The sequence below is a fragment of the Bactrocera oleae genome, chromosome 3, assembly GCF_042242935.1.
Source record: "Bactrocera oleae isolate idBacOlea1 chromosome 3, idBacOlea1, whole genome shotgun sequence".
Taxonomy (NCBI): domain Eukaryota; kingdom Metazoa; phylum Arthropoda; class Insecta; order Diptera; family Tephritidae; genus Bactrocera; species Bactrocera oleae.
Genome location: NC_091537.1, coordinates 83,564,499 through 83,589,372, shown reverse-complemented (window position 1 = coordinate 83,589,372; position 24,874 = coordinate 83,564,499). Strand labels below are relative to the sequence as shown.

At 31.5% G+C, this 24,874-nt stretch overlaps 7 protein-coding genes across 12 annotated transcripts; 4 read left to right on the top strand and 3 right to left on the bottom strand.

Annotated features, from left to right (window-relative positions):
- The first annotated feature begins 18 nt into the window (after window positions 1–18).
- nmd (no mitochondrial derivative) lies at window positions 19–1,704 on the top strand. Its single transcript, XM_014247163.3, has 2 exons — window positions 19–291; window positions 351–1,704. Exons 1-2 carry the CDS (start codon window positions 110–112, stop codon window positions 1,327–1,329), a joined length of 1,161 nt encoding a protein of 386 aa, XP_014102638.2. The 5' UTR covers window positions 19–109; the 3' UTR covers window positions 1,330–1,704.
- A 277-nt stretch (window positions 1,705–1,981) lies between these two features.
- On the top strand, window positions 1,982–3,832 carry eEF1delta (elongation factor 1-delta). 4 transcript variants are annotated; one of them, XM_014247165.3, is made up of 4 exons: window positions 1,982–2,173; window positions 2,272–2,574; window positions 2,930–3,010; window positions 3,159–3,832. In XM_014247165.3, exons 1-4 carry the CDS (start codon window positions 2,081–2,083, stop codon window positions 3,792–3,794), a joined length of 1,113 nt encoding a protein of 370 aa, XP_014102640.2. In that variant the 5' UTR covers window positions 1,982–2,080; the 3' UTR covers window positions 3,795–3,832. The 4 variants fall into 4 exon arrangements, with proteins under 4 accessions (XP_014102640.2, XP_036226419.2, XP_036226418.2 ...); XM_036370526.2 differs by having other exon boundaries at window positions 1,983–2,173; window positions 2,308–2,574; XM_036370525.2 differs by having other exon boundaries at window positions 1,983–2,173; window positions 2,302–2,574.
- Window positions 3,833–3,996: 164 nt separating this feature from the next.
- Window positions 3,997–6,244, bottom strand: LOC106627154 (FUN14 domain-containing protein 1B). Of its 2 annotated transcripts, none has more exons than XM_014247166.3 (4): window positions 6,093–6,243; window positions 5,843–6,021; window positions 5,156–5,351; window positions 3,997–4,371 (listed from the first exon to the last, which is right to left on the bottom strand). In XM_014247166.3, the coding sequence occupies exons 2-4, from the start codon at window positions 5,992–5,994 to the stop codon at window positions 4,189–4,191; spliced, it is 531 nt and encodes a 176-aa protein (XP_014102641.1). In that variant the 5' UTR covers window positions 5,995–6,021; window positions 6,093–6,243; the 3' UTR covers window positions 3,997–4,188. The 2 variants fall into 2 exon arrangements, with proteins under 2 accessions (XP_014102641.1, XP_014102642.1); XM_014247167.3 differs by lacking the exon at window positions 3,997–4,371 and adding an exon at window positions 4,590–4,823 and having other exon boundaries at window positions 6,093–6,244.
- A 487-nt stretch (window positions 6,245–6,731) lies between these two features.
- On the bottom strand, window positions 6,732–16,656 carry ova (ovaries absent). Its single transcript, XM_014247236.3, has 5 exons — window positions 16,154–16,656; window positions 14,230–14,481; window positions 13,962–14,159; window positions 13,730–13,897; window positions 6,732–12,293 (listed from the first exon to the last, which is right to left on the bottom strand). The coding sequence occupies exons 2-5, from the start codon at window positions 14,473–14,475 to the stop codon at window positions 10,611–10,613; spliced, it is 2,295 nt and encodes a 764-aa protein (XP_014102711.2). The 5' UTR covers window positions 14,476–14,481; window positions 16,154–16,656; the 3' UTR covers window positions 6,732–10,610.
- Window positions 16,657–17,269: 613 nt separating this feature from the next.
- Window positions 17,270–19,790, top strand: LOC106627158 (RING finger and SPRY domain-containing protein 1). Its single transcript, XM_014247177.3, has 8 exons — window positions 17,270–17,647; window positions 17,714–18,143; window positions 18,221–18,338; window positions 18,409–18,572; window positions 18,640–18,950; window positions 19,010–19,148; window positions 19,248–19,366; window positions 19,455–19,790. Exons 1-8 carry the CDS (start codon window positions 17,433–17,435, stop codon window positions 19,594–19,596), a joined length of 1,638 nt encoding a protein of 545 aa, XP_014102652.1. The 5' UTR covers window positions 17,270–17,432; the 3' UTR covers window positions 19,597–19,790.
- Window positions 19,767–21,220, bottom strand: Bcs1 (Bcs1 chaperone). The gene has a single exon (XM_014247178.3). The coding sequence runs from the start codon at window positions 21,218–21,220 to the stop codon at window positions 19,889–19,891; it is 1,332 nt and encodes a 443-aa protein (XP_014102653.1). The 3' UTR covers window positions 19,767–19,888.
- A 186-nt stretch (window positions 21,221–21,406) lies between these two features.
- Window positions 21,407–24,813, top strand: LOC106627160 (toll-interacting protein). 2 transcript variants are annotated; one of them, XM_014247179.3, is made up of 4 exons: window positions 21,407–21,604; window positions 22,631–22,753; window positions 22,824–23,372; window positions 24,543–24,813. In XM_014247179.3, the coding sequence occupies exons 1-4, from the start codon at window positions 21,560–21,562 to the stop codon at window positions 24,651–24,653; spliced, it is 828 nt and encodes a 275-aa protein (XP_014102654.2). In that variant the 5' UTR covers window positions 21,407–21,559; the 3' UTR covers window positions 24,654–24,813. The 2 variants fall into 2 exon arrangements, with proteins under 2 accessions (XP_014102654.2, XP_069963175.1); XM_070107074.1 differs by lacking the exon at window positions 21,407–21,604 and adding an exon at window positions 21,961–22,134.
- The last annotated feature ends 61 nt before the right edge of the window (window positions 24,814–24,874 follow it).

The following is a 24,874-nucleotide window of genomic DNA, read 5'->3' as shown; positions in this document are numbered from 1 at the left end:
AGTCGATGAATTTAAAGGAACGCTATGTCATGTATCCTAATGTCACCTGCGGTAGCATGAAAAGACTATGTGCTTCATAAAATAAATTACACAATATTTAATAAAAAAAATGGACAACTTTAATTTCGGTGGGTCACAGTTATCGCGAAATGAAATCGTTCAGTTACTTCTTCGAGTTTCCATTGCATCTGTCATCACATTTTATTCGGTGAAATGGATGATGAACCAACTTGATCCAACGAGCAAGAATAAAAAGAAGGCTAAGTTGCGTGCTGAAGAACAATTAAAAAGGTAGTGTTATTTTCACAAATCGTGTTTATACCAGCAAATGTAATTTTATTTATTTTTAGGCTAGGCGATCAAAGTGGTTTCAAAGTTAATCCACAACAATTTAATGACTATGAGCTAATGATTGCCACTCATTTAGTTGTGCCTGCAGATATAACAGTGAGCTGGAATGATATTGCTGGTCTCGATAATGTTATACAGGAACTACGAGAGTCTGTTGTGTTACCAGTGAGACATCGAGATTTATTTAATCAGTCCAAACTGTGGCAAGCACCAAAAGGTGTATTGTTGCACGGACCGCCAGGTTGTGGTAAGACTTTAATCGCAAAAGCAACTGCAAAAGAAGCTGGTATGCGTTTCATAAACTTGGACGTAGCAATTCTAACAGATAAATGGTATGGTGAATCCCAGAAATTGGCATCGGCAGTCTTTTCGTTGGCTATCAAAATTCAACCTTGCATAATTTTCATAGATGAAATCGATTCATTTTTGCGCAGTCGCAACTCAAACGACCATGAGGCTACTGCAATGATGAAAACTCAATTTATGATGCTATGGGATGGACTTAATACAAATTCAAATTCAACGGTTATTGTTATGGGCGCAACTAATCGTCCAAAAGATTTAGATAAGGCTATCATACGCCGTATGCCGGCTCAATTCCATATCGGACTACCGACCGAAGAACAACGATTACAAATTCTAAAATTAATTTTAGATACTGAATGCGTACATAATGATGTTGATTTTAATCGATTGGCAAAGCTAACAACTGGGTTTTCTGGTTCGGATTTAAGAGAAATGTGTCGCAATGCCTCAGTTTACAGAATGCGTTTATTTATGCGTTCCAATGAGAATCAACTTACGGTATTTTCGACTCAATCCGCTGAACCATCGACATCGGCAAACGCTGCTATCGAATTGAGTAATCCTTTAATTGCCATTTCTATGGAAGATCTCCTTAAATCATATGATAAAATGAAGGAGTCAAAGTTGCACACCGGAAATTTATTTATGGAAAATCGAATGGAACTAGATTAGTAACAGTTAATGTTTTAAATATATATAGTTTTGTGAAAGTTACACACGTACACGCATTCATATTTATAAAATATTCACAAAGTGATTAAGGTTCCAAATTGTTCTAAATGCGTAATCTTTATACATGTAGTTTTAAAACATATATCAATTTGTTTTTTACATTTTTATGTACAAAATAAAAATATATAGTAGTGCACTACTATCTGCGCTATAAAATATATAAGTACAAGCACATGTTTAAAACGATTTACTTAAAAAATATTGTTTATTAAAATAATAAAATGTATATTCCTGCGTCGCAGATATTACATTAAAGCACCATTTGGATGTAACTACGATCTTATTATGAGAAAATAAAATATGGAATCTTTATAAGATTTTGTTATTTATTAGTCATATACTCGTATGGTTAGGCTCTAGCTAAATTATGAACTAAAGTTTCAAAACTTGAAAGCATGCATTGAAATTCTACAATAAATGCATGTATATACCAATTTTCCTTTTATATGAATATTTAAATTAATTTACTTTCGATAAATATTGCAAACCTAAAAAATTTAGTATTGCAAAGAGCCTATTGAAAACGTTATAATATTTTTACGAACCGATTAAAGAAATTATCGATACATCGGTCGACTTTCGCAAGTTCACAATTGTGTGTGGGAATTAGTTTAATTGTAGCGTGTACATCTCCCAATCAACGTAGTAGCGAAATTTGCGGACTTTTTAATTCTAAATATTTGTTTAAAAAATGGCCACAACTCTAGCTACAGACCGTTTCTGGGTGGATAAGGCAAATTGCCATAACGCTGAACGTCAATATTACGAACTTTTGAGCAAGGAGGTAAAGAATCGAAAATATACTTATAACTCAACTCCCTATTGTACATAACTGTTACACGTGTCGGTAAAATAATCTCTATCTGTAAATCTAATATGTAGTTATGTTTCCTTTCATGCTGCTCAAATGAGGATAAGATCAAACAGATAAGCGGGGATGGTCACTTGAATGGTGTGCAAGAACCCCAAACTAAATTGAAAAAAAGCAAAAAATTGAAATACAAAAAGAATGAGCATGTAGCAAAATTAACAGAAATATCGACAAACTCTGAAAGCGAAGAGAGACTTTTATCAACCGGCTCCCAGGTCAATGCACCTATTGAAGTACCCAAAGTGGTTGCTAAACAAAGTGGAGAAAAGCCCAAAAAAAGAAATAAGGGAGCTAAAAAAAATGCTGATATGTTGGTTAGCAAGAGTCCTACTAGTAAAATATTGCAAACTTATTCTGCACAAATTACACTTTTTAAAAGTTATTTAAATATCAAATTTGTTTCATATACTTTTAAATATTTCCGTTAAGTACACAACAGTAGCAGTAGAGCTTGGGTATATCTTATTCAATGTTAATTTTTCTTTAATTTCATGTTTTGGTCGCAAATAAAAGTTTTTAGTTGGAATCGCCTTTCCTAAACATCTTTGAAATATACAATTTTATTCTTTTTGTTTTTATGGCACCAGCTTTATTTTTATTTGCTAAAGACTAGCAAATGCCATATATTTAGTGAATTTAAATTCTCAATGTTTTTACTTATATTTAAAGGGTTCCTCGGCCAACAGCCAGTGCACTTTAGTCTCGGAAATCGCTAAAGCAAGAGAACATATTAAAAATTCTTTAGAAAAGGTAATTGTAAATGTTTTACCTTGGTGCTATGTAAAAAATCGAATTTGCATGTGTTTTCGTTAGTGTTTTTTTTTCTGTATTGAGTCTACTATCCTTAAACTATTTACTAAAAATATTTATAAATTATTTTTTTTTTTTGCAATTATAGATGGACGGTATTACTACACTAACTGCAACTCCAGCATCCGGTGAGGTTCTTGATCGTGTTATTGTTATAGAAAAAGACAACGCCGATTTGAGAAAGTTAATAGAAAGCTTGAGATCGGTTTGTTTAGAAACTCAAAGTCGCATAACAGCTTTGGAAAAGAAAGTTAACGCCGAACTAACCGGTACAACGGTTGTACCGACATCTGCCCCTGCCCCAGTCTCCAACGCCGCACCTGCAAAGGCAGAAGCTGATGATGATGATGTGGATCTTTTCGGTTCTGAAGACGAAGAGGATGAAGAAGCCGCACGTGTGCGCGAGGAGCGTTTGGCTGCATACGCCGCAAAGAAATCGAAGAAACCGCAAATTATCGCAAAATCTAGTTTGATTTTAGATGTTAAGCCATGGGACGATGAAACCGATCTTAAAGTTATGGAAACGGAAATAAGAAAAATCGAAACCGATGGACTCTTATGGGGCGCATCCAAATTCGTTCCAGTTGCTTTTGGTATCCAAAAGCTTAGTATTTCGTGTGTCGTCGAAGACGACAAAGTCTCAATTGATTGGTTAACTGAAGAAATCGAAAAACTAGAAGACTACGTTCAAAGTGTTGATGTTGCTGCATTCAATAAAATTTAAATATTCATATTAAATAAAAATTTTGAGTATCTAAAAAATTATGAAGTGTTAATTTATTTCAAATTGAATTTCAAAACTTTGTTAAATTCAGAAACTTAGAAGAAACTCATTAAAAGTATTGTTTATTTATTTATGTCATTGAAATTCGTTTTACACACATCCATCACATGCCAGTAACCCACGTATTAATTAATTAGAAATATTCCATAGATCGATTTTTATTAATTAAATATTCAACGCTTTTAATTCAAGCACTGTTGTGATATCAATTACATCATATTCGCTTTATAAATCAAACTCAGTTAAATTAAATGAAATGAATAGGTATGTGTGTAATTAATGAGATGCTAGATATCGGTAAGAGTAACATCGTAAATTAAGCATGCGATTTATATTAAGCCGAAGCTACGCCTAATGCAATTCCGCCTACGAAGGCCGTTAAGAAAATGTGAAGATCGTTTACTTTGGGTCCATTTTCGTCACCAATAAGTTTGCTATACCATTTTTTGGCTTTCTTTGTTTTTGACTTTAATATGTTCTCTGCACGATCTAGTTTACGATCAACAAAACGTTCAGTCTGAAAAGTGAAAGACGAAATATTATGTTAAAGTATGCTGCGATAATAAGAACTTAAAAACAACAAGCATTAAAAATTTACTATAGAAAATGTTAGTTAGTATTCTTAAAATGCTGATGTATAAATATACACATAAAATATTAGAAAACTACAAATCTACTTAATCACTACCTACGCGTTCACCAACTTATTTTACACTAAAAAATAACGAATAACAATTTCTTAAAATATTTGCATAATTTATTCCAAAGCCAAAGAAGACAACATTTCAATTATATGAGCGCATACATATGCATTTCTAATATTAATACTTGTGACGTTAATTGTCATGTTTAGCAGTCTGCTATAGATAACATTGATCCTAAAGTAATTCATGCACAGCCAACTCCAACAAGAGCGCCACCAAGAAATGCTACCGTGAAAATTGCGTTGTTTTTAACAAACACTTTGCCCTGGTTAAAACGAAAAATAAATGCAATTAGTAGCAAACAATACTTTTTGTATTATTAAGAATATTCTTTTAATGGAATAAGTTTCCATTATAAAATCATTTCGTTCATTATTCGCGCAAGCGTACATTTTTATTTTAAACTTTTTTTGAAATTCAACTTTTGAAAATTGTTTAAAGAACTTTAATAACAATTAAAAAATATTTTATTTTTGTATTTCATTCCCATTTTTTTTTTTAAACTCGACATGGCTCTACGTAATGTGTGGGCTGTGCCAAATAAATTCTCAAATTTTGGGTTTGTATAGATCAAAAATATAAGCTTCTTACACTCACCTTTTCAATCCAATTTTTTTCTTGGCCAGTTACAGCCGTTTCTACTTTGTCAGTGACTTTATCAAGTTTTCCTGTGATTTTTGACCAATCGATTTCAATAAAACCTTCCTGATGGGCAATTTCCATTAAAATAATACCACCTCCGATAGCGAAAGCTGCAAATTTGCCAATTTTCATTGTTGCAAAACCAGTAAACCTATGTGAAAGTTTAAAAATATTTAGTATACAATATTGAATTTGTAAAATTTTTTAATAATTTTTAGATTCATACATATATATACACGTATCCATTAATAGATTTTATAAACTGTAGAAATACACTTGGCTTATAGTAATAATATATCATGTATTTGCATTCACATAACACAATTAAAAAAAAAATGTATGTTAAAAAAATTATCAAATATAAATGAATCATTTGTTGTACCTATATCATTACATTCATATGTATATATGCATTTCATTGCAATTAACGAGCAATTTATGTAAAGCACTGTTTTCGTTCTATTTAACATGCCTATTTTCCCATAAATTTGAAAATTACGTCACCTATCTGAGATTTGCTTAAATACATAATAGTCCTATGATAATTGCTATTGCATCTTTTTATATTTTATATTATAAAATTGCAAACATTTGTACATACATACATATGTATATATTTATGCTGAAAAAAGTGCTACTCACCATCCTGAGGTGGCACCAATAGCTATTTGAGTGTACGCCGATCGTGAGCTTATATCACCGAGGACACCACCCAAAAACTTTGATGCGTCTTCCGTCATTTTCTCGACTCTAGCGTTATTTGCGTTTTTGTGTGATTTTGACCAATCGCTCATGCCTTTTATGTGTTTGCACGGTTCAGCCTAATTATATTATAATTATTATGTTAGCAAGCGAATATTAAACAACAAGGATTAATGCATTATATAATTACCAGACAATGCTGTTATTTCTATTTTGAATATGGAATTTCTTCGTCTATTCTTAGCAAAATTCCAAAGATTATCCCGAAACAATCACAAACAATTTTTTCTTCCAACTATTGGGGATGTCAAATAATCGATAAATAGCGATAAATTTAATTGAATTCTTCTTTGAGCTTTCGCAAGTGTTAAATATATGGGTTAATAAGGGTTGCAACTATATAAGGTACATGCTTTCATTTAATTTTAAAATTTTAATTAAAGGATGTAAAGCTCTGCATATAAGGCAATTTGAGCTCTTACAGATTGAAAAAATGGTTATTTGGTTTAATGCTATATCATTAAACGTGTATCCATAATGGTTTACTCCTAACTGTTTTGGAACCGTCGTTCGAAGGTTAAATATAATACATGGCTCAACTCCTCTTACTTAGAACTGTTCCATTGGTATTACTTAACATTAGACGTCTATTATCACATTTTTAGAGAAGCATAAAATATGCAATCTTGCACTTTAATGAATAATTGTTGAACGTATATGTGTATCTAGGAGTTTATGTGTTGACATTGTTCTTTAAATACTTGCCATACTTACATATGTATGTGAATCATCAACTTAAAATGCATGCATATAAAATAGTGAGTATTAATTAGTTTAAAGAATCAGTACGCACTTTATTTAGTTTCCACTGTATACAGGCATTTTACCACTAAATATTTCTTAGTCATAGCTATAAAAACGTATTTATTTAGTATTTCACAAATTAACGATTCAAATTCAAAATTTGAAAACTCAAATCAATTTAAATTTCACTGCATGAGGTTTTTTTGATAATTATATTTATATCATTTGAATAATGTAAATTAGTTTACTACATTATAAATTATTTCGAAATAAAGTATATTTCTTAAAAGTTATGTTGTAGTGAGTTACATACATAAATTTTACTTATATATATAATTTATACCTACACATTTGGGTACATAGCATTTTTAGTAGAAAGGAAAATTTTAAAAAGAAAAAGTACATTTACAATGTTGCTTTGAAATGAATTTGAGGATTTATAACCGATTTTTTTACTATATTTTAATTTTTATTACTGAAACAATTAGTAATAAATAAATAAAAATGATATATTAAACTAAGTCTATAGTAATAATTTAAAATTAAGCTTAAATGCCTATTCACACACCCTTTATGGAGAAAATAACAACCCAAAGTAGACAGTGCTCAGAAGATATTAAGTCCAACGGTTCAAACAATTTATGGTAAAATAATTTATAAATAATGCCACCTTGGTTCAAAAATAATATGTATGCATAAGTGTTATATAATCTATCAACATATTATCATTTAAAATGTAATTAAATAGCTCCCAACTTAAATGTATGATAATAAGTAACTACTATACACGCGCGTGTAACAAGGTACTGATGCTATAAAATAAAGAATACATATTTTCTAAGGTAAATAAAAGAGCAGTAGCGGTTTTACATATGTAGTCGCGCATGCATACATAACCATCGCCAAAAGTATATTTTTTTCTTTAACTAATTTATAATTTAATTGCATAAGCTTAAATAAGTTATTAAATAAACTATTCACCACTTTACGCACGTTTTCTATAAAAAAAAATGCGCATAAGAACATGTGCATGCGCTCAATGTGCGAGCGTACCCTTTTCACATAGAGTAAGCGTTTATAAGCTTTTAAGAAACAAAAAATATATATATATTATAATAATCAATTTTAAAATTTTTTGTAATGTTAATATTTTTTAAATTATTATTGTTGATAAAAAATACTTAAAAGACTTAATCAACAACATAGTAACCCTTTTATAAAATTGTACAAACAAATGCATTAATTAATCAAGCAATATTGGTTGTAATATATTTTATGAATACGAAATTTTTTATTCCAAAAAAATTTTTTTTTTTAAATATTGCTTAGTCAATAACATTTTTCGATGACGAACAAATGTTATACACTATTAAGGTGTATAGACTAACTTACTTCTTGTGTGACTTCTAAAATTAGTAAGATAAATAATTTAGAAAGAAAATAAAATATGTAAAATAAAACAAAAATTTTGCAAGTATATAAAAAAATAAAAAAAATTGAAAATATAAATATTTGAAAATAAAAAAATTTGAAAATAAGTAAAAAAAAATTTTAACAATATTAAAAATATGAAACAGAAAAAAAAATTCGAAATACAATAAAAAAAATGGTTTTAAATAAAATTTTGGAAAAGAAATAATTAGAAAAAAAAGAAAATTAAAAAACAGGAAATTAAAAATAAATCGTAATTTCTTTATTATATGCCGATGCAAATGTGCGTGTGACTATTTCCGAGTACAACGTAAATTTTAATGTCATCTGAAGATTATACTTGAATGTAATTTATTTCATATAGAATTTGAGCTTTATACTAATTTTCATGGCTGTACAAGTAGATACGATTATTTGGCGATAAATTTATTTTTATATTGCTATCATATGAGTTTATTTTTTGCTTTAGAAAAACTATTATTATATACACATATGTACATATTTACATTAGGTACATTCAACCTGTCAACAATTCCAGAATAGTATAAAATATTTTTTTAATAGCTATAAAAGTAATCATTTTAATTATTATAATGGAGAGCGAAACTAATGTTACAGTGTGCCAGAAAAAAATTAACGTTAAGATTTTATGTTGTTTTTCGTATTTTCAAATTTTCCACAAATGAATCTTGACTGCCGTGTGCATCAATTGAAAAATGTTATTTGTTATAAATGTATGCAATGTACACGCAACTGACTGATTGGGGGGATAATGCCACTACAAACTATAGAAGCTTAGTTAGTTCCGGGTTTTATGCAATTTTAGCACTGTTTACCAAAATAGTATTTTTTAAATGTAATAAATCGAAAATATATAAAATATATGTGTTATATTTCTTTCAAAAATGTATTAATAAGTTAATAGTTTGAAAACCTCCAACATAACAATGATTTCATAAAAATAAATAATTTCAATCAATCGAGATCAATGCAAACTTTTTGTACATTTGTTAACTAACCAGAAAGCACTAAAAACAACATAAAAGCTGACGCATTCTTACAGTCAACCATTACAAGTGTGTTCATTTAAAAAAAATTAACTAATTTTTTACAACCAGAAAATCGTTTCTACACATCTCCGAGCCTGTCGAGTCTTTTAAGTTATTTAAATATTTTTCCTACGCTTTAACGCTATTAATTAATAAATAATAAACTAAAAATAAATAAATGAGTTTTAAACAAAAGTACAATGGTGTTGTTTTTTGTGTTTGTAACTAAACTAAGTTCGTTTTCGTTTTACATAGCACAATAAGGTGTTCGTTATTTCCTCAGTGTTTGAGTTGATTTTTTTTTGTGCAAACGCCTCTGAAATGTCGGTTTTAGTCCTAAAAAAAAAACAAGGATTCGACACGAAAAAGCTCTTTATTTTCAATTTAAACCGTGCCTAAATCATTTTACTTTTTCCATATACTTTACTTGCGGATTTTTGATCTTTGGCAATAAATTTTTTATAACCAAAATAAATATTTATTTAGTTCCGAAGTTGATTTTTTTTTGCAAACGCCCCTGATATTTCGGTTTTTGTCCTAAAAAAATTAAAAAAAGGAAGCTTAAACAAGCTCTTTTCTATATTTTCAATTCAAATCGTTTCTAAATTATTTTAGCTATTCCATATATTTAACATGCGAATTTTTGAATTTTGGCAATACATTTTTTAGCTCCAAAACAAACATACCTATAACTTTGAAAAGAGGATATTCGAATACAAAATCTATCTCTCTACAAAAAAGGGTTTGATGATTTTTTCCATTTAAAAGCTTTTCTCTTAAAAGTTGTACGCAGTTAAAGTTATGCATCAAATCTACTGAGCATTCACACAAGTGTTTTATAAGTTCTGTGTTGTTCATACGACATGGTGTACTGTATAAATACTCAGTTACTGCATTACTGATCCTCAGTGCATTTGATGTATAATTTTAACTTCGTATAACTTTTATGGGACTGGTTTTATGGAAAAAATCATTAAGACCTTTTTTAAAAAATAATTTTTTTCAAGGCTGTTTACTTGTTTAATGCAAAAAATTACATGTTATATGTGTACATGGGAAAAGAATTATGATTTAGGCACGTTTTAAATTTAAAATAAAGAGCTTGTATACGTTGGATCTTCACGATCTTAGAAACAGCACACGGCTTTTCCAAAAAAAAATCAACTTGGAAACAACGAACACCCTAATGCACAGGCATATGCATAGTTAGTACATGGTACATTTTTAGCAATATAGCCCTATGTACGTACATACTACCGAAGTGTGTATATATATGTGTGTGTGTGTGATTAGGTCTTGAAACACTCTTCCGATAATAATTTTAATGTGAGAGTTAGATAAATTTAAACTAGCTTTGTATAAATGTATAGTAATCATATTAATTATTGTAATAGCAATAAAAAGTTACTTATTAGCATACAAAATTAAGAGGTCAGATCAATTGATATAACACGACTTGGCGATACTAAAGACAGGCTACGCGCACGTTCGCGTTCCGCCAGGTGTGTTTGTTTTGTATTGCTTAAATTTGTATTGGTGCTTGTGGCTAACGCATTCAATTCCGGATACCAGTCGGGTGTTAATGTTGGTGTTGCACTATTATTATTGGCTATTTGATGTTTGACAACAAGGCCCGCAGCTGTGGTGGTACCGTTTTGTGCACGATTTTCTTGATTTTGATTTCTAAATGTATTACCAGCGTTCGTTGTTGTTGATATATCATTATTTGTTGGCACTGTTGAGGTCAATGCGTTAGCGGTATAATTGGAAAATATATAAACTGACGGTTGCAATGGTTTTGGTAATGTAATACCATTATCCATTGCGGTGGCGTATATTGCAGTAGGTGTTGGATTTAATAGTGCATTTATATCGATAGTGGAAGATTTTTTACTCTCATCACTGCTGGCCGGTGCAGTTGGCGCTGTGATTGTGGCGGCTGTTGAGGAACTATTCACAGCTAGATTTGTTGTGTGTGTCAAAGATACGCGTGTGCTGGCGATTGTTGTAGCACGTATTGGCGGCTTATCTGGCCCTTTAGTTGGCCCATTGTTACGTGTCGATTTGCGTATGGGAAATAATGAAATTTCTTTGAGACTTAACTTTTTACCATTGCCACTAGTAATTGTTAGTGCACTTTTCGCTGAGGTTTTGGTGGCGATATTATTGTTGGTGAATGTTGCTAGCGTTTTGCGTGTTATTTCAATGCTAGTGCCAGGATCGCTACATCTTTGTAGAACATGTGTTTTCTTATCACTACTTATGCTACAATCGCCGCTACTTCTAATACGACATTCATCTTCATCCGATGAGCATAAATCAATTGTGTCCACAATAATTTCGGTAGATGGTGATGAGATTTTCCAATTGGAACGTCGTGTAGCATCACGTGTTAGTTTTATATTTAATTTTGTATTTGGTAATGAGCGTCGGGTTTTCACTTCGTTATCGGTGATTTTCTTTAGCCGCACAGAAATTGGACGGCAGCGTCTTATTAGTGAAGAATTTAAGAATAGAAAACTTTCCGTACGTCTTCGTTGTGAGAATTGCCGACGCGGAAAAACGTAGACATGCGAACTGTAGTCTTGTGGCTTTTTAAATGTACAATGTGTATTGGTGAATGTGTGCTTTTTCTCAAAATATTTCGGTTTCGTTTGGGACTTTGAGAGTAAGGGCGCAAAACAGAAACGCTCTAAGCGATCAAGTCGTTCAGTTAAATATTCTGGTGTCATGGCAGTTTTTGTAGTACGCAATAGCAGTTGTCCAGCAGGCGATGACAACGGTATTGTGGCACAGCGTGCTAACGAATGTACAGCACGATTTCGTCGTGGCATACGTTTATTTTTATCAATAATCATGAATCCGCTTTTCTCGTCTTTAGTTTCCTTCGACGCATTTGACGGTTCACTCTTGCTTGGAACTTTACCATTTTTACTATCGTCACGACATTGCAGGTTAAAATTAAGTAGGAATCCATTACGCAGCTCATTGTCCTCAGTATTTCGTTTCGAATCTGTCGACTGCACATTGTTTTCGCTAGGTTCAGGTGTATCACATAAAATGACATCGTCATCGTCGTCCTCCACATTACAAGTCTTTTCATGTTCCTATTGTGTGAAAGTATTAAAAGTAGCTTAATAGTTAAAATAGTAAGATATTTGTAATTTCATATTATGAGCAATATGCAATTTTTAAAAAAAAGTTGAGGAAAAAAAAATTGGAGAACTTCCACCAAAGTCCATATAACTTGAACAGACTTAGTCGCTAGGATTTTTACAAAAGAATTACACATGTACAAATGTATTTGAAAATTATTTGATTAGTTTGTTGAAAACTTTTTAATGTTGTTGTTGTAAAAGTAGACATTTTTTTAAAAGCTTTTTACATTTTCTAAAGGCTCCGAAATAGAAGCCAGCTAGTTGCTTTTGAAAGGTGGACTATAATATCAGTGAGGCCGACGTAACCAGAATGGAATCGGATTTATCATCTGATCAAAAATGACTCGGACTGGTCCATTTAAATTGCGCTGGCAAAACGAATCGATAAATTTGTTTCCCTAGATTGGTGCAAATTTTTTATAGTCGTGTTAGTTTGATTTGCAAATGTCAATTAATGTGTTTGTTACGACGCGAAAAGTTTGTCTGGTGATTTTACCATGAAAAAAAAATTTAATGAGTTTGCTTGAAATTTTTCGTTTTCAGTGGAATTAAGGCTAAATTGTGTTTTGGGAAGTCTACTTTATCACGAACACAAGTATTTGAGTGGCACAGCGCATTTAATTTAGATCGTGAAGTTATCGAAAACTTGCCTATTAATGACGATGACATCGAAAAAGTTAAAGAAATAGTGCTTGAAAATCGTCATTTTGGCTTCAGAGAGAGAGAGAGCAGAGGATCACCAACATCTCTTATCGATCGACTCAACAAATTTTGGCAAATGTTTTGTGTATGAAGCGTGTAAGTACTACATTCGTACCAAAAGACCGGAATCTTTTGCAAAAACGAAGTCGAGTAGAGATCGCAATTGACAACCTAGCTGACTCTTACATATATGAACAGTGGGTTTATAAATATGACGTGAAAACGTCCAACAATATAGCGAACGGTCAGTGAAGGCCATCGCTGTCCAGTGTATGGAAAATTGTATTAAATGTTGACATGCTTGTATTTCCTCAAACGGAGCCTATTTTTAAGGCGATGATAAAGATTTGTATTAAAATACGAGAAAATTTTATTTTTTGTCAGTCAGTATTCCTCCATATTATTGAGTACATGTATTTTGTAAAATAATGTAACATTACTTTTCATAGCTTTACAGGAGAAGGAAAAACGATATTAAATAGAAACCACTAATATTAAAACAAAATTTGAATTTTAGTTATAAATATGTTATATCTAATGCAAAATTTTGTACATATGGGCTTGTAATATGATGTAGTGAATCGTAGTCAATAAAAAAACTCAATTTAAAAATTTTCGTTCACAAGTTGTTTTGCATTTTAGGTGACGATATGTGGTATATATAATAGAATATACATATTTACCGAAATAGCTTCTTTCGAATACAATTCAGCATCGCAATTGTCGCATAGATAAATATCGAATGGTGCTGGTTCGACCATTATTTGTTCGGCATCCGCTCTGTCTTGATTGCCACTTTTTGACTTCTGTCGCATTAAACATTTTCGACTGCGTTGAGGTTGATCGTAAGACTAAAAATATTCAAAATAAATATAGAAAACCTTATTTATACGCTTATATACTCCTTTTATTTACCATGTTTTCATTTCTAAACGTCACCAACAATTTATTGCTACGTCGTTCAAAGAGCGAAGTTGTCGAATTGTAATTGTTTATGAAGCGTAGACTCGCATGCTCATACGCAGCCAAATCGTTGCAGAAACGAAGCAGAAAAACGCTTCTATGAAATTGATAGCATATTATAATTATTTCCTTCATTTTTTGCGCCCAATTCTATACAACAAATATAAGACACAAATATTTAAAAACAAAAAAAAAAATGTTATTATATTATTATTATTACGCCAGTGAATTTTTTCGGCTTCGTAAATGGTATGGTGAATGGAAAATCTTCAGGCCACCACTCCGGTTCGCTGCAGTCTGTTTTTTCTTGAAAGTTTATGTGACCAAGCGAACAACGTACCATAAATGGTATGAATTTTTCAAGTTGTGACTCTGTTATTTTTTCCAATGATGTTGGATAGCCATTGGCGAACAATAACGGTAAATTCGATATCATATTTTGTTGAACTTCCTCCTGTTCATCCATGTCTTTCTGTAAAAAAAATATTTATAATTATTATTAGTTTAATAGTTTAATTATTTGGAAAAAAATGCAATAATTTTTTAATTTAGAAACATCATTCTTAAATTAATTGAGAATAAACTCTAAGCTGTTATGCCCGCCAAAAGCGTAGTAGTTACGTAAATAAAATAATGTTCACATATACATACATATGTACGTACAATACTTAAAAAAACTTATACGCCTAAGGGTATGCTATTATAGTTCTAGCGGAAATACGCAATGTGCATATGTGTATGCGTTTATATATTGAAACCAACATGTTTTTTTGATGTTCATGCAAATTAGAGCAATAAGATTTTAATAATTTTAAGGCGTTAACCCCTCGGCTATCACTGAACTATAGTGAATCCTCTGCTACTCACATGAGGCCGCATGCTGTGTAATATACTTTGGCATACATTTTTGATAACTCTTTGAAAAAGTACATCATATTTTCTTTACAATTCGCCTTTCATAGCTATAAGCCCAGTCCAGGGCAACTTTTATAATCTTCAATCGTCAAAGATAACTACATGTAATATTGATACTATATTATTTTAACCTCAATAAAATGTTTAACCTCTTTTTGTCATTGATTGTTTTTAAATAATTCCAGGAAAAAAAGTTTGGTTACACTAGTGTGTAAAATATATGTCTACTTCACATTTCACGCCATGTATTGTCCAACGAATGCACGTCACTCTCTTATATAACAATAGAGCGCAGTTATTTCAGCCTCTCTTATAGAGAGTGCTCTCCCACAGCATAGCATGTAACAAGAAACAAAAAAAAAACTTGTTTATTTTCTAAAGCAGATCTAGATATATTATTTTTGCTGTATATAAGTATCTGTTTTATTGGAACATGAACTTCGCAGTAGTCCGCTGGATGTGTTCCACTTTGAGCAAACTATCGAGAAATCGGAATATATGTGCATATGGGTGACCTTAACGGTGTTTGCTATTTACTAATCAAACAATTTTACAACTAATAGGATGAGTTTTCAAAATATTTTCCAACATTGAATTTGAGTTGGAAATCCTCATAAATTAGATGTAGAGCCATTATGATGAAAATTCTTTCAATTTAGAGTGTTTAATTATTTGTTTATGCTATTAAAAGTAAGCCTTTAACACAAATCACAAAAACATGTGCATTCAAAAAATTTATATAGTTATACAAATAACTTAATATGTTATTTGTCATTAATGTATGTTCATTAGTTCATCTTGAAATATACATAAGAACGTTTAAAAATGAACCTAAACAATATCTTATGTCTAATTTAGTATTTTGCAGCTGTTAACTATGAAAATAATAGTTTTAATCACAAATAGGCATATCTTATGTTGATCAAAGATACACACATGTAGTTGTAGTTGTAACAACGTAATTCTATAGTGGGAACGCTTTTGTTTTAAGCCGACTGCGTAGCGAAATTTTTTTAAATAAATCATTTTTAATAATAGGCTTAATAAATTACACTCCCATATATTTTTGTACTGGACACGGTGCTTAAAAATTCCTTTCCTCTTGACCTGAAACGACCTTATACATGGCTAAATATACAATGTGTTATGTATCTAAAATTCTTTACATAAACTAATGCTATTAATATTTTCCCACTTTGCTACTACTTATCTGACAATTGTCAACTTACAGGATCGATTATGCTTCCAACAAATGAAAAGCGGTTGTGCTTTCTCTGGGTGCCTTATTATAAAAAAAAATGCCACTTCCACTTTTCTGCAAGTAGAGCCTTTCAACTCCTTTACACCGTAAAGTCCTTCGATCTGACAAAATTAGACCGCTTGGCATGCGCAGATTGTACAATGAAGGATTCTACTAGATCCACTCCCCTTGAAGCGAACTCTCAAGCTAAATTCGGAGCTCACAAATATGGCCGCAACAAACGCAAACTATTCCCAACTGCTTTGTACTGTTCCTATTGCTGGGGAAAGTGTTTGCAAATGCTTAGAACTTTTAATCATCTGATATTAATTTTCACAAAATATATTAGTTTAAGCTCTTGTGGGGCTTATTTTCTTTATTTTTTCACCAGTACATTTTTGTATAACTACAAATTACAAATACGATAGCCTTTTTTACAGTGCTTTTCAATGTAAAGTGAGCACCCAAAAATTTCTTTGCATTCCAAAAATGAATATTGGAAGACATATGTGATATCAAGAGGTAGTGTTGAAAAAGTGCGCAAATGGCGTTGCCATTTGTTTTAGTAATATAGCAAACTATTTATAATTTCTACTGAAATAACCCGTCGTCCATTTTATATTAAATCCAACGTACTTAAAAAATTTGAAATAATACTTTTTTTGTGATATAAATTACAATTATTTCTTTAATAACTTTTTTACTAAATAAATGAGATTTAGCAGTTAAATAGTACATTTGGAAGTCAGTATAAGCGCGCTGGTCAAATATTACGATTTTGTATATTATTATTTTTTATATTATTGTTAGCTTTTAATTAGATCTTTAAAAAAATGTATTCTTAATGCTTGCAATTCTTTAAATATTTAATATTAGTAAATTTTTTGGAGTAAACTAATTATTTTATACTTTTTGGGTAATAAATATTTTACTAAGATGTACATTTATGTACATAGGTCTTAAATAACAATAAATAAAATTAAATGTAAAAATAATACATGTTCAAAACTAAAAATGAAAATGCAAACCGATGAACTGAGGGAATAACGATATTTGAATAGCTTCCAGTGAACTGGAAATATGGAATTCGATAGTTTATTATCGAATAATATGATGGTCGAAACAATCTTTGTTTTTCTTGCATCTGTGAATTTTTTGCATTTGTTTCTTGATTAATTGAAAAATAAACTTTTTGGTCGCATTCTTTGAACTCGTTTTATATTTCAATGTTTCGATGGATGGGAATGTAAAGACGTGCACTCTATATAATGGGCTCTTGTCTGTGTAAAGATAAAAACGAAAGTGAAGAGGACAATAATGATACGGGCGTTGGGCGTACACCACGGCATGCAAGAGGTTCACTCAGAAACTTATACCGTAATACGGAAGTACTGCAGACAAATGCCACATTAAAAACACTTTCTGATACCATTGATAAATTAGTACGCGAGACATTAGATGTGATTAGTACAATGATTGATAAGTATGTGTTTTACTTTTTCAGCAAATGCATAAAATAAACTATATTAAATAATAATTTTTATTGAAGTGAACCGGAGCCACCTAGCTCTATATTAATGCTACACATTATTACGGAAAAGCCAGCTGGTTGGACTGAACTGGTGCGTTCATTAATGCGTGTAGTGCCGGTAGAACATCCCATGGGCCCTAGTGTTATAGCCCTATTACTCGATGACAGTCCACTGCCTACAAAAGAATCCGTACTGAAGGTTGGCGAAATGGTTGCGCCTAAATATGGTTTAAAAAATAACCTACGCAAAGAACGAAATTTATGTGTTATACTTGGCTGCTTAGCAGAAAAATTGGCAGGACCTAGCAGTATTGCATTACTTAACGATTCCATGTTAAAGTACCTGATTAGTAATTTAAATGAAGACATCGATCCGAATGTAAAACTTCTTTCATTAATCGCACTCGAAAAATTTGCCCAAACGAGTGAGAATAAAGTGACAATACAGGTAAGCTAAGTAATGCATTCCTCAAAAAGAGTATTAATGAAGAATTTTTTTGTTCTTGAACATGTTTCCCAAAACAGAAAACTTTGCAAGAAATGAAACAAAGTCCGTTTTTAGCGCTGGAGGAGCATGTATCATCAACCAATTTCTTATTGCGTCAAATAGGATTTTGCGCTTGTTGGTGTTTAGACAACTACTGTGAGTGTTAAATTTTTTTTTTTTATCAAGGTACATATCCATAACTAACGTTAAAATATAAAATTTTCAGTTCCAGTAAGTGGGCGACAATATTCATATGAGACAACTAATGTCTCCAATATTAACGCCATGCTTAATACGAAGGATGTTAGTGAATATTTGAAAATCTCACCAGATGGTTTAGAAGCGCGCTGTGATGCTTACACATTTGAAAGTGTCCGCTGCACATTCCAGGTAAAAGCAGTTAATAAAATGTTCAAGTGACAATCAATATAATTCGAATTGTAATTGTATTCATTAGATAACCAAAGGTTGTTGGTATTATGAAGTGCTCCTAATAACACCGGGTGTCATGCAAATCGGTTGGGCTACAAAAGAATCGAGTTTTCTAAGTGACGATGGTTACGGTATAGGTGATGACAAATACTCTATTGGATTTGATGGTTGTAGGCGTATTATATGGCATAATGCCAAGTCAATTCCACACAGTTTGCCAACATGGAAAAGTGGCTCGATTCTTGGTTGTTTACTTGATTTAGACAAACAGGAAGTTATTTTTACTCTCGATGGAGAATCGACTGATCCTTATAGACACATATTCAATAACGTTAAGTAAGTGTATTACATAACTATTTTATATATGCGAATATTAAAAAAAAATAATATTTTAGGGAAGGATTTTTTGCAGCAGCAAGTTTTATGTCCTTTCAACAATGTAGATTTAATTTTGGACTGGAACCATTTCGATATCCACCACAAAGAGCATTTCACAGTTTCAATGAAAGTGGAAAGCTGAGTTCAAGTGACAAGGTAAATGTATATGCAAATGTGTTATTTTGGAAAATATCTTAATTTATTCTCTCTTAATTTATCTATTTATTCTATTCTATTAATTTCCTTATCCTACAGATAATTTTGCCGCGGCATATTTATCTGGATATGTTAAGAAAAGTGAGTGTACGTGATGACTCCTGTACACTATGCTTTGACAAAAAGGCTATTATGAGGTTGGAGCCTTGCGCGCATAGGTAAACTTTATTAATTTATATACGAGTACATATATATTTATGCCATTCAGATTATTATAAATGCCTTTTTTTTCTAATATGTTCACAGAGGGTTTTGCGTCACGTGTACGGAACAGCTAAAGTTTTGTCCGATGTGTCGCTCGGACATACGTACAAAAGTACAAGAATGCACTGATAGTCCTGTTAATGTGGAAGTTTCTGAAGCAGAAGTTATGCCCACGGAAACATGACAGATATTTTATCTCAAATCATAGTGATGTAAAAATTACGCACTCGTAGAGAAGAACGATCTATACATTTTGCCTATATCTCTTCAGAGTTTTTTTTTTTTGTAAATAAGTTTTAAGTAATAATCAAATTTTATCGCTAGGATAAAATAAAGAAAAAAATCTATAGTCTATTACGTTTAAAGCGTAAATACTAATATGATTATTTATTATTTATAATTCTATCGTATGTACTCGATTTTCGTTAATTTATTTCAACTAGAAAATTATTTTTTATTTTTTCTATAATATTTAACTACGCGGCCGTGGCTTGCAATGTGATTGGTTCCTTTTGCAGTGCTGTAGATAAACTACCTTCCCATATTTCTGAGGTATGCTCAAGCACTTCACTTGACGTGGCAGTTTTGTGACGCATAAAATAGCCTTGTACCTGTGCAGGACTGGCCTTTCGGCCATCAGCTAATACGCATTTTGCGAATTCCATCGCAAGCTTACGTGGCAGCTTTTCTTGTTTGCCATAGAAACGTAAAAACATTTCCTCCAGTTGGTATGCATCGCAATGACCGACATATTCCTTTACGTCAACACGACCGGGTCGTATAAGTGCTGGGTCTAAACGTTCTAAGTAATTTGTGGTCATAAATACAATACGCGCTTCGGTCGAAGCAACACCATCCAGACAATTGAGTAAACCACTAAATGTAATGCGATTGAGTCCTTCGTATGCAGCTGCTTGTTGTTTGACATCTTCACGTGATGCAAAAGCAGCATCCACATCCTCTAACAATATAATTGATTGTTCTGGCGCCACATTCAAAAGATGATTTAGACGATCATCTGTTAGTCCACGTTCTGATAAATTCAACAAACAGATACCATATTCAAGTTCACCCGCTAGAGCAGTAATAAAACTAGATTTTCCACAACCTGGTGGTCCGTACAGCAAATAACCACGTCGATAAGGTATACCGCGATCTATATACCATTGAGAATTGCCGATGAACTCTTTACAGTCAGTGACAATACGCTCTGCAACACCGTTCTCGAGTACCACAGAGGATAACGGTCGTCTGCGACGTGGATGTCCAAATTGCCGCCATTCGGAACCCATAGCGGTGTACATAAGTGTTTTACCTTCGGTAGCTTCCAAAGCAAGTAAACGTGCCTCTTCGAGTATATCAAAATACAATTGTTTATTACGACCAAATGCTGTTAGGGTAACACTCTCCCATGGTACACCCATGTGTAAATCCAATGTTTGCTGTTCCCGCGTACGTTCAACTTGTATCCAAATACCTTGATAGCGCATTAAATGTTTTCCAATACTGGGTATAAAGTCATATTTTGTACGTATTTGACCAGTTTCTTTTTGCACAAATGATGTCTCGACGCTGAGATGTTGTGTCTCTCTTGCTCCTCTCACAGTAATCCATTGCAATAACCACTGATAAGATTTATCCCGGCAAGGTACTTCTAATGTAATCATCATGTGTCGACGAAACAAAATTATTGCACCTTGCAGGCCTTTCCGCAAAATAGCTGCGCCGGCACCTATTCCGAATAGGCCAAAGCCTGCTCCAAAATATGGATTTGTTGATAATCCACTCACAATTTCCGAGAACGGCATGTTTTGCCTATCTTACCTAATATGGTTGATTTGAGGTAAAATTTTTTAAAAACATATGTAAATCTATGGCTCATTGTTGTTGTTACCGGCAACAGCTGTTGGGTGGTACAGAGTGCAACAAAATGTTTGCAAACTTCAATTTCAGTACTTGTTTAGCCCACCCTATATCTGCCTTATGATTCATATTTTTACAAAGGAGTTATTATTAATCACAATCAGTGCGAAAACCAGAGATAAAGCGAAAACTATTTCCATTAGACAATTACTAAAAATATTAATACCGTACGATAACATACATAGTTGCTGAAATTATTTTGCTATTTAAAAAATAAGAACAAAATGGCCAATGCTGAAATTGAATCTCGTTCAAGTCGTTGGCGAAAGGTGGGTTTACAAGGTTTGCAAATCTAAATAACAGTTTATATACAATGTAGGTATATGTATATTTTTATCTATTTACATATGTGTTTATTGTTGTATTTTTATCAGTAATGGATATAAATATGTGATTAATTATTCCAAATGTTATCTTAATTTCATTTATGGCAAAAATTAGAAAAATAGTTGCATCTGTTTTATTTAAGCCCAGTTATATGGCTTCATTAAGTTCGCAACTTGCGGGGATGTTTTACTTTTGTCACTGACATGCAGACAGTTTAAGTAACTCAACTAATAATGGATTTACGTTTTGGAGCTACCGATTTCGTGGCTTGTGACTTAATATATCTGCTAACTAGAAATCTGCTAGCTTTGAGTTTAAAGTGTTGCAACATTTAGACAGTTATACGAAACTTTGACGTTGGGCATAGCGGATTTATAGACGAAATATACTCTATTGAAGTTAATGGGAAGCCCTATTAGAACTTTAATCTATTTCGCGAGAAAATAAGTTTGTGTCAATTTTAAAGTTGAAGGTGTGCTTTTCCAATAATCGGCTCTGCTGATAAAATTCAATATGCTATTCGTATACATGACTAAATATACCTACAAAGCTTACATACATTCCTTTATAAGATTACTAAGATATTATTATTGCAATAATGCAAGAAAACGCGTTGAAAATATGAAAAAGTTATTTTTAAAGACCTTAGATGCAATAGAAAGTTAAAATATGTTACATTTTTACAAAAGTATATTTTTGTAGTACTGTTATGAAAATTTTATATTTAAAAACAAATAATAAATTGGTGGTTTTAGAAATGCAAAATGGTCAAAGTTTTGTTATGCACATCGAAATTCCACAATTAAATAAGTAAACTATTATGCAAACTACGCATTTGGTAGTGCTAGTTAGTGGAAAGAGCATTTGTTTGCTTTATTTATTAACAAAGGGTTGAAAACACTGTTAGGATAAAGAAATAGTGCTAATTAAAATGTAAATTTATTTAACATTTTTCCTTATTTTAACAGGCTATGGTCGGTCCACTACCCAATGATTTTCTACGCATTAATAATGGCGTTGACGCGCAGGTGGCTGCAGATAGTCAAACAGCGGCAGCTGTATACCAACAACAAGTGTATCCACAATATGTTGTGAGTAGACGCATTATCAACGCTTTTATCTTTGTTAATAATTTTTATATATAAATAATTCTCGTTCAAGGCACCAAATTATGTTGGACGTTTGAGCATCACCTGTGCACAAGCGAAATTAGCACGTAATTATGGCCTTACCCGCATGGATCCCTATGTGCGTATACGTGTCGGTCATTATGTATACGAAACACAAACAGATCCAAATGGTGGTAAACATCCACATTGGAATCGTGTAATACAAAGTCAATTGCCAGCGGGTGTTAATTCGATTTTCATAGAAATATATGATGAATGTAGTTTTAAAATGGACGAATTGATTGCATGGTGCGAAATCAAAATACCACAAAGCGTGATGCGCGGTGAAACGCACGAAGAATGGTATCCACTTAGTGGTAAACAAGGTGACGGCCTCGAGGGCGCTATCGACATAGTTTTGAGCTTTTCCAATCAACCCATGCAGCCATATATGTACCAAACTGTGGGCGGACCAGCGCAAATGTTAATGGTACCGCCTGGTAGACCAATGCCAATATTTGTAACACCTCAACAACCACCCGTCGCCAATACGGTAATTCAGCCGGCACCGCGACAATTATCCGAAGAAGAATTCAAACAAGTGAGTATAGTGACCTTTTGTTAACGCAATTAGTATGAGTTGTAATCAGTGTTACAAATTTTGTATTAAAAATTAGATTTTGAAGTTTTAATTATGTTTTTGGGATTAAAAATTAAGTTTTTAAATTCCAAGATGTTACTAAGATTTTAGTTTTGCAAGCCAATTTTTAAATAAAACAATTTTTGATCAATTTTCAATGTTCCAATTTTAGAAATTAAAGTAACAAATATTAAAATAAATAAAATAAAATTTAAAATTAAAAGCTGAAATAAAATGGAGTAAAAGGAAAGATTTACATATTACTAACTAAAAACTGAAATTGGAAATTTAATTTTTAATCTAATTCAAACAAAATCGAAATTAAAAATTGATAAAATATTTTTTAATTTAAAAATTGTAGTCGCAAATAAACGGATTATTTTTGAAATTAATAGCCGGAAGGAAAATAGATAAACAATATTTATATATTTCTAACTGAAACACTATACTTAAAACTAATTCAATATAAATAAGATAAAGAGTGCTAAACTATGTCGCTATTTTTATTAAAAAAAATGCATTTCTTTTCAAAAGATAAACAAAACGGTTGAACACGAAGTACGTAAACGCGAAAAATGTAAATTGTAAAACTATTTCTTTTGTTTTGAGGTTTTAATTATAAAATCGTGATACAAATTTTTTCAATCCGCTATTTAGGATTAAATTAATTTTCATTTTTCAAAAGATAAACAAAACGGTTGAACACGAAGTACGTAAACGCGAAAAATGTAAATTGTAAAACTATTTCTTTTGTTTTGAGGTTTTAATTATAAAATCGTGATACAAATTTTTTCAATCCGCTATTTAGGATTAAATTAATTTTCATTTTTAATTTTTAATCCTATTTTTTAAATTACATTTTTTTATTTAACATTTTTCGATCCGGTATTATTGGGATTAAACTCTTTTTTTTTTAATTCGGTATTTTTGGAATTAATTTGTTTCTATTTTGCTATACACTATTTATCATTAGAACTTTGGAAATTCTTTTTTATTAAGATTTTCGGGATTGCAAAAAAATTTAATTTGCATGTTAATTAAATTATTATTTTTTTTAATGCATTATTTGCAATTCTGCTGGTGACATACAAATGTGCATGTATCATACTTGAACTATGATTTTTTTTACAGATTCACGAAATGTTTCCAAATATTGACAAGGAAGTTGTCAAATCTGTATTTGAGGCGAATAATGGTAGTAAAGATGCAACAATAAATTCACTGCTACAGATGAACGAATAAAAGAAATTGGAGCTGCGCAGTTATTTTATACGTACATATAGTTATATATACATACATAAAATATAAACGTCTATACAATATTATTAACAATACTAAAAACTATGCTTTTATGAAATAAAATTTAAAAATTAGATTTTTCATTTTGTCACGCATAAGCATACAGATTGTGTTACTACTTACTACTTACTACTTACCGATCCAAAAAGGGTTAGATCGCCGAA

Coding starts and splice junctions, on each gene's coding strand:
- nmd (XM_014247163.3), top strand. CDS start 110: ATGGACAACTTTAATTTCGGTGGGTCACAGTTATCGCGAAATGAAATC. Junction 292..350: donor GCTGAAGAACAATTAAAAAG/GTAGTGTTATTT, acceptor ATTTATTTTTAG/GCTAGGCGATCAAAGTGGTT.
- eEF1delta (XM_014247165.3), top strand. CDS start 2,081: ATGGCCACAACTCTAGCTACAGACCGTTTCTGGGTGGATAAGGCAAAT. Junction 2,174..2,271: donor ACGAACTTTTGAGCAAGGAG/GTAAAGAATCGA, acceptor TCTAATATGTAG/TTATGTTTCCTTTCATGCTG. Junction 2,575..2,929: donor AAAAAAATGCTGATATGTTG/GTTAGCAAGAGT, acceptor TTATATTTAAAG/GGTTCCTCGGCCAACAGCCA.
- LOC106627154 (XM_014247166.3), bottom strand. CDS start 5,994: ATGAGCGATTGGTCAAAATCACACAAAAACGCAAATAACGCTAGAGTC. Junction 5,352..5,842: donor ATTGGTGCCACCTCAGGATG/GTGAGTAGCACT, acceptor ACTTTCACATAG/GTTTACTGGTTTTGCAACAA. Junction 4,372..5,155: donor AAAAAAATTGGATTGAAAAG/GTGAGTGTAAGA, acceptor TTCACTTTTCAG/ACTGAACGTTTTGTTGATCG.
- ova (XM_014247236.3), bottom strand. CDS start 14,475: ATGGATGAACAGGAGGAAGTTCAACAAAATATGATATCGAATTTACCG. Junction 13,898..13,961: donor CGTTTAGAAATGAAAACATG/GTAAATAAAAGG, acceptor GAATATTTTTAG/TCTTACGATCAACCTCAACG. Junction 12,294..13,729: donor ATTCGAAAGAAGCTATTTCG/GTAAATATGTAT, acceptor TTCACACAATAG/GAACATGAAAAGACTTGTAA.
- LOC106627158 (XM_014247177.3), top strand. CDS start 17,433: ATGGGCTCTTGTCTGTGTAAAGATAAAAACGAAAGTGAAGAGGACAAT. Junction 18,144..18,220: donor AGAATAAAGTGACAATACAG/GTAAGCTAAGTA, acceptor TTCCCAAAACAG/AAAACTTTGCAAGAAATGAA. Junction 19,367..19,454: donor TTGGAGCCTTGCGCGCATAG/GTAAACTTTATT, acceptor ATATGTTCACAG/AGGGTTTTGCGTCACGTGTA.
- Bcs1 (XM_014247178.3), bottom strand. CDS start 21,220: ATGCCGTTCTCGGAAATTGTGAGTGGATTATCAACAAATCCATATTTT.
- LOC106627160 (XM_014247179.3), top strand. CDS start 21,560: ATGGCCAATGCTGAAATTGAATCTCGTTCAAGTCGTTGGCGAAAG. Junction 21,605..22,630: donor GTTCAAGTCGTTGGCGAAAG/GTGGGTTTACAA, acceptor TTATTTTAACAG/GCTATGGTCGGTCCACTACC. Junction 22,754..22,823: donor AAGTGTATCCACAATATGTT/GTGAGTAGACGC, acceptor TTCTCGTTCAAG/GCACCAAATTATGTTGGACG.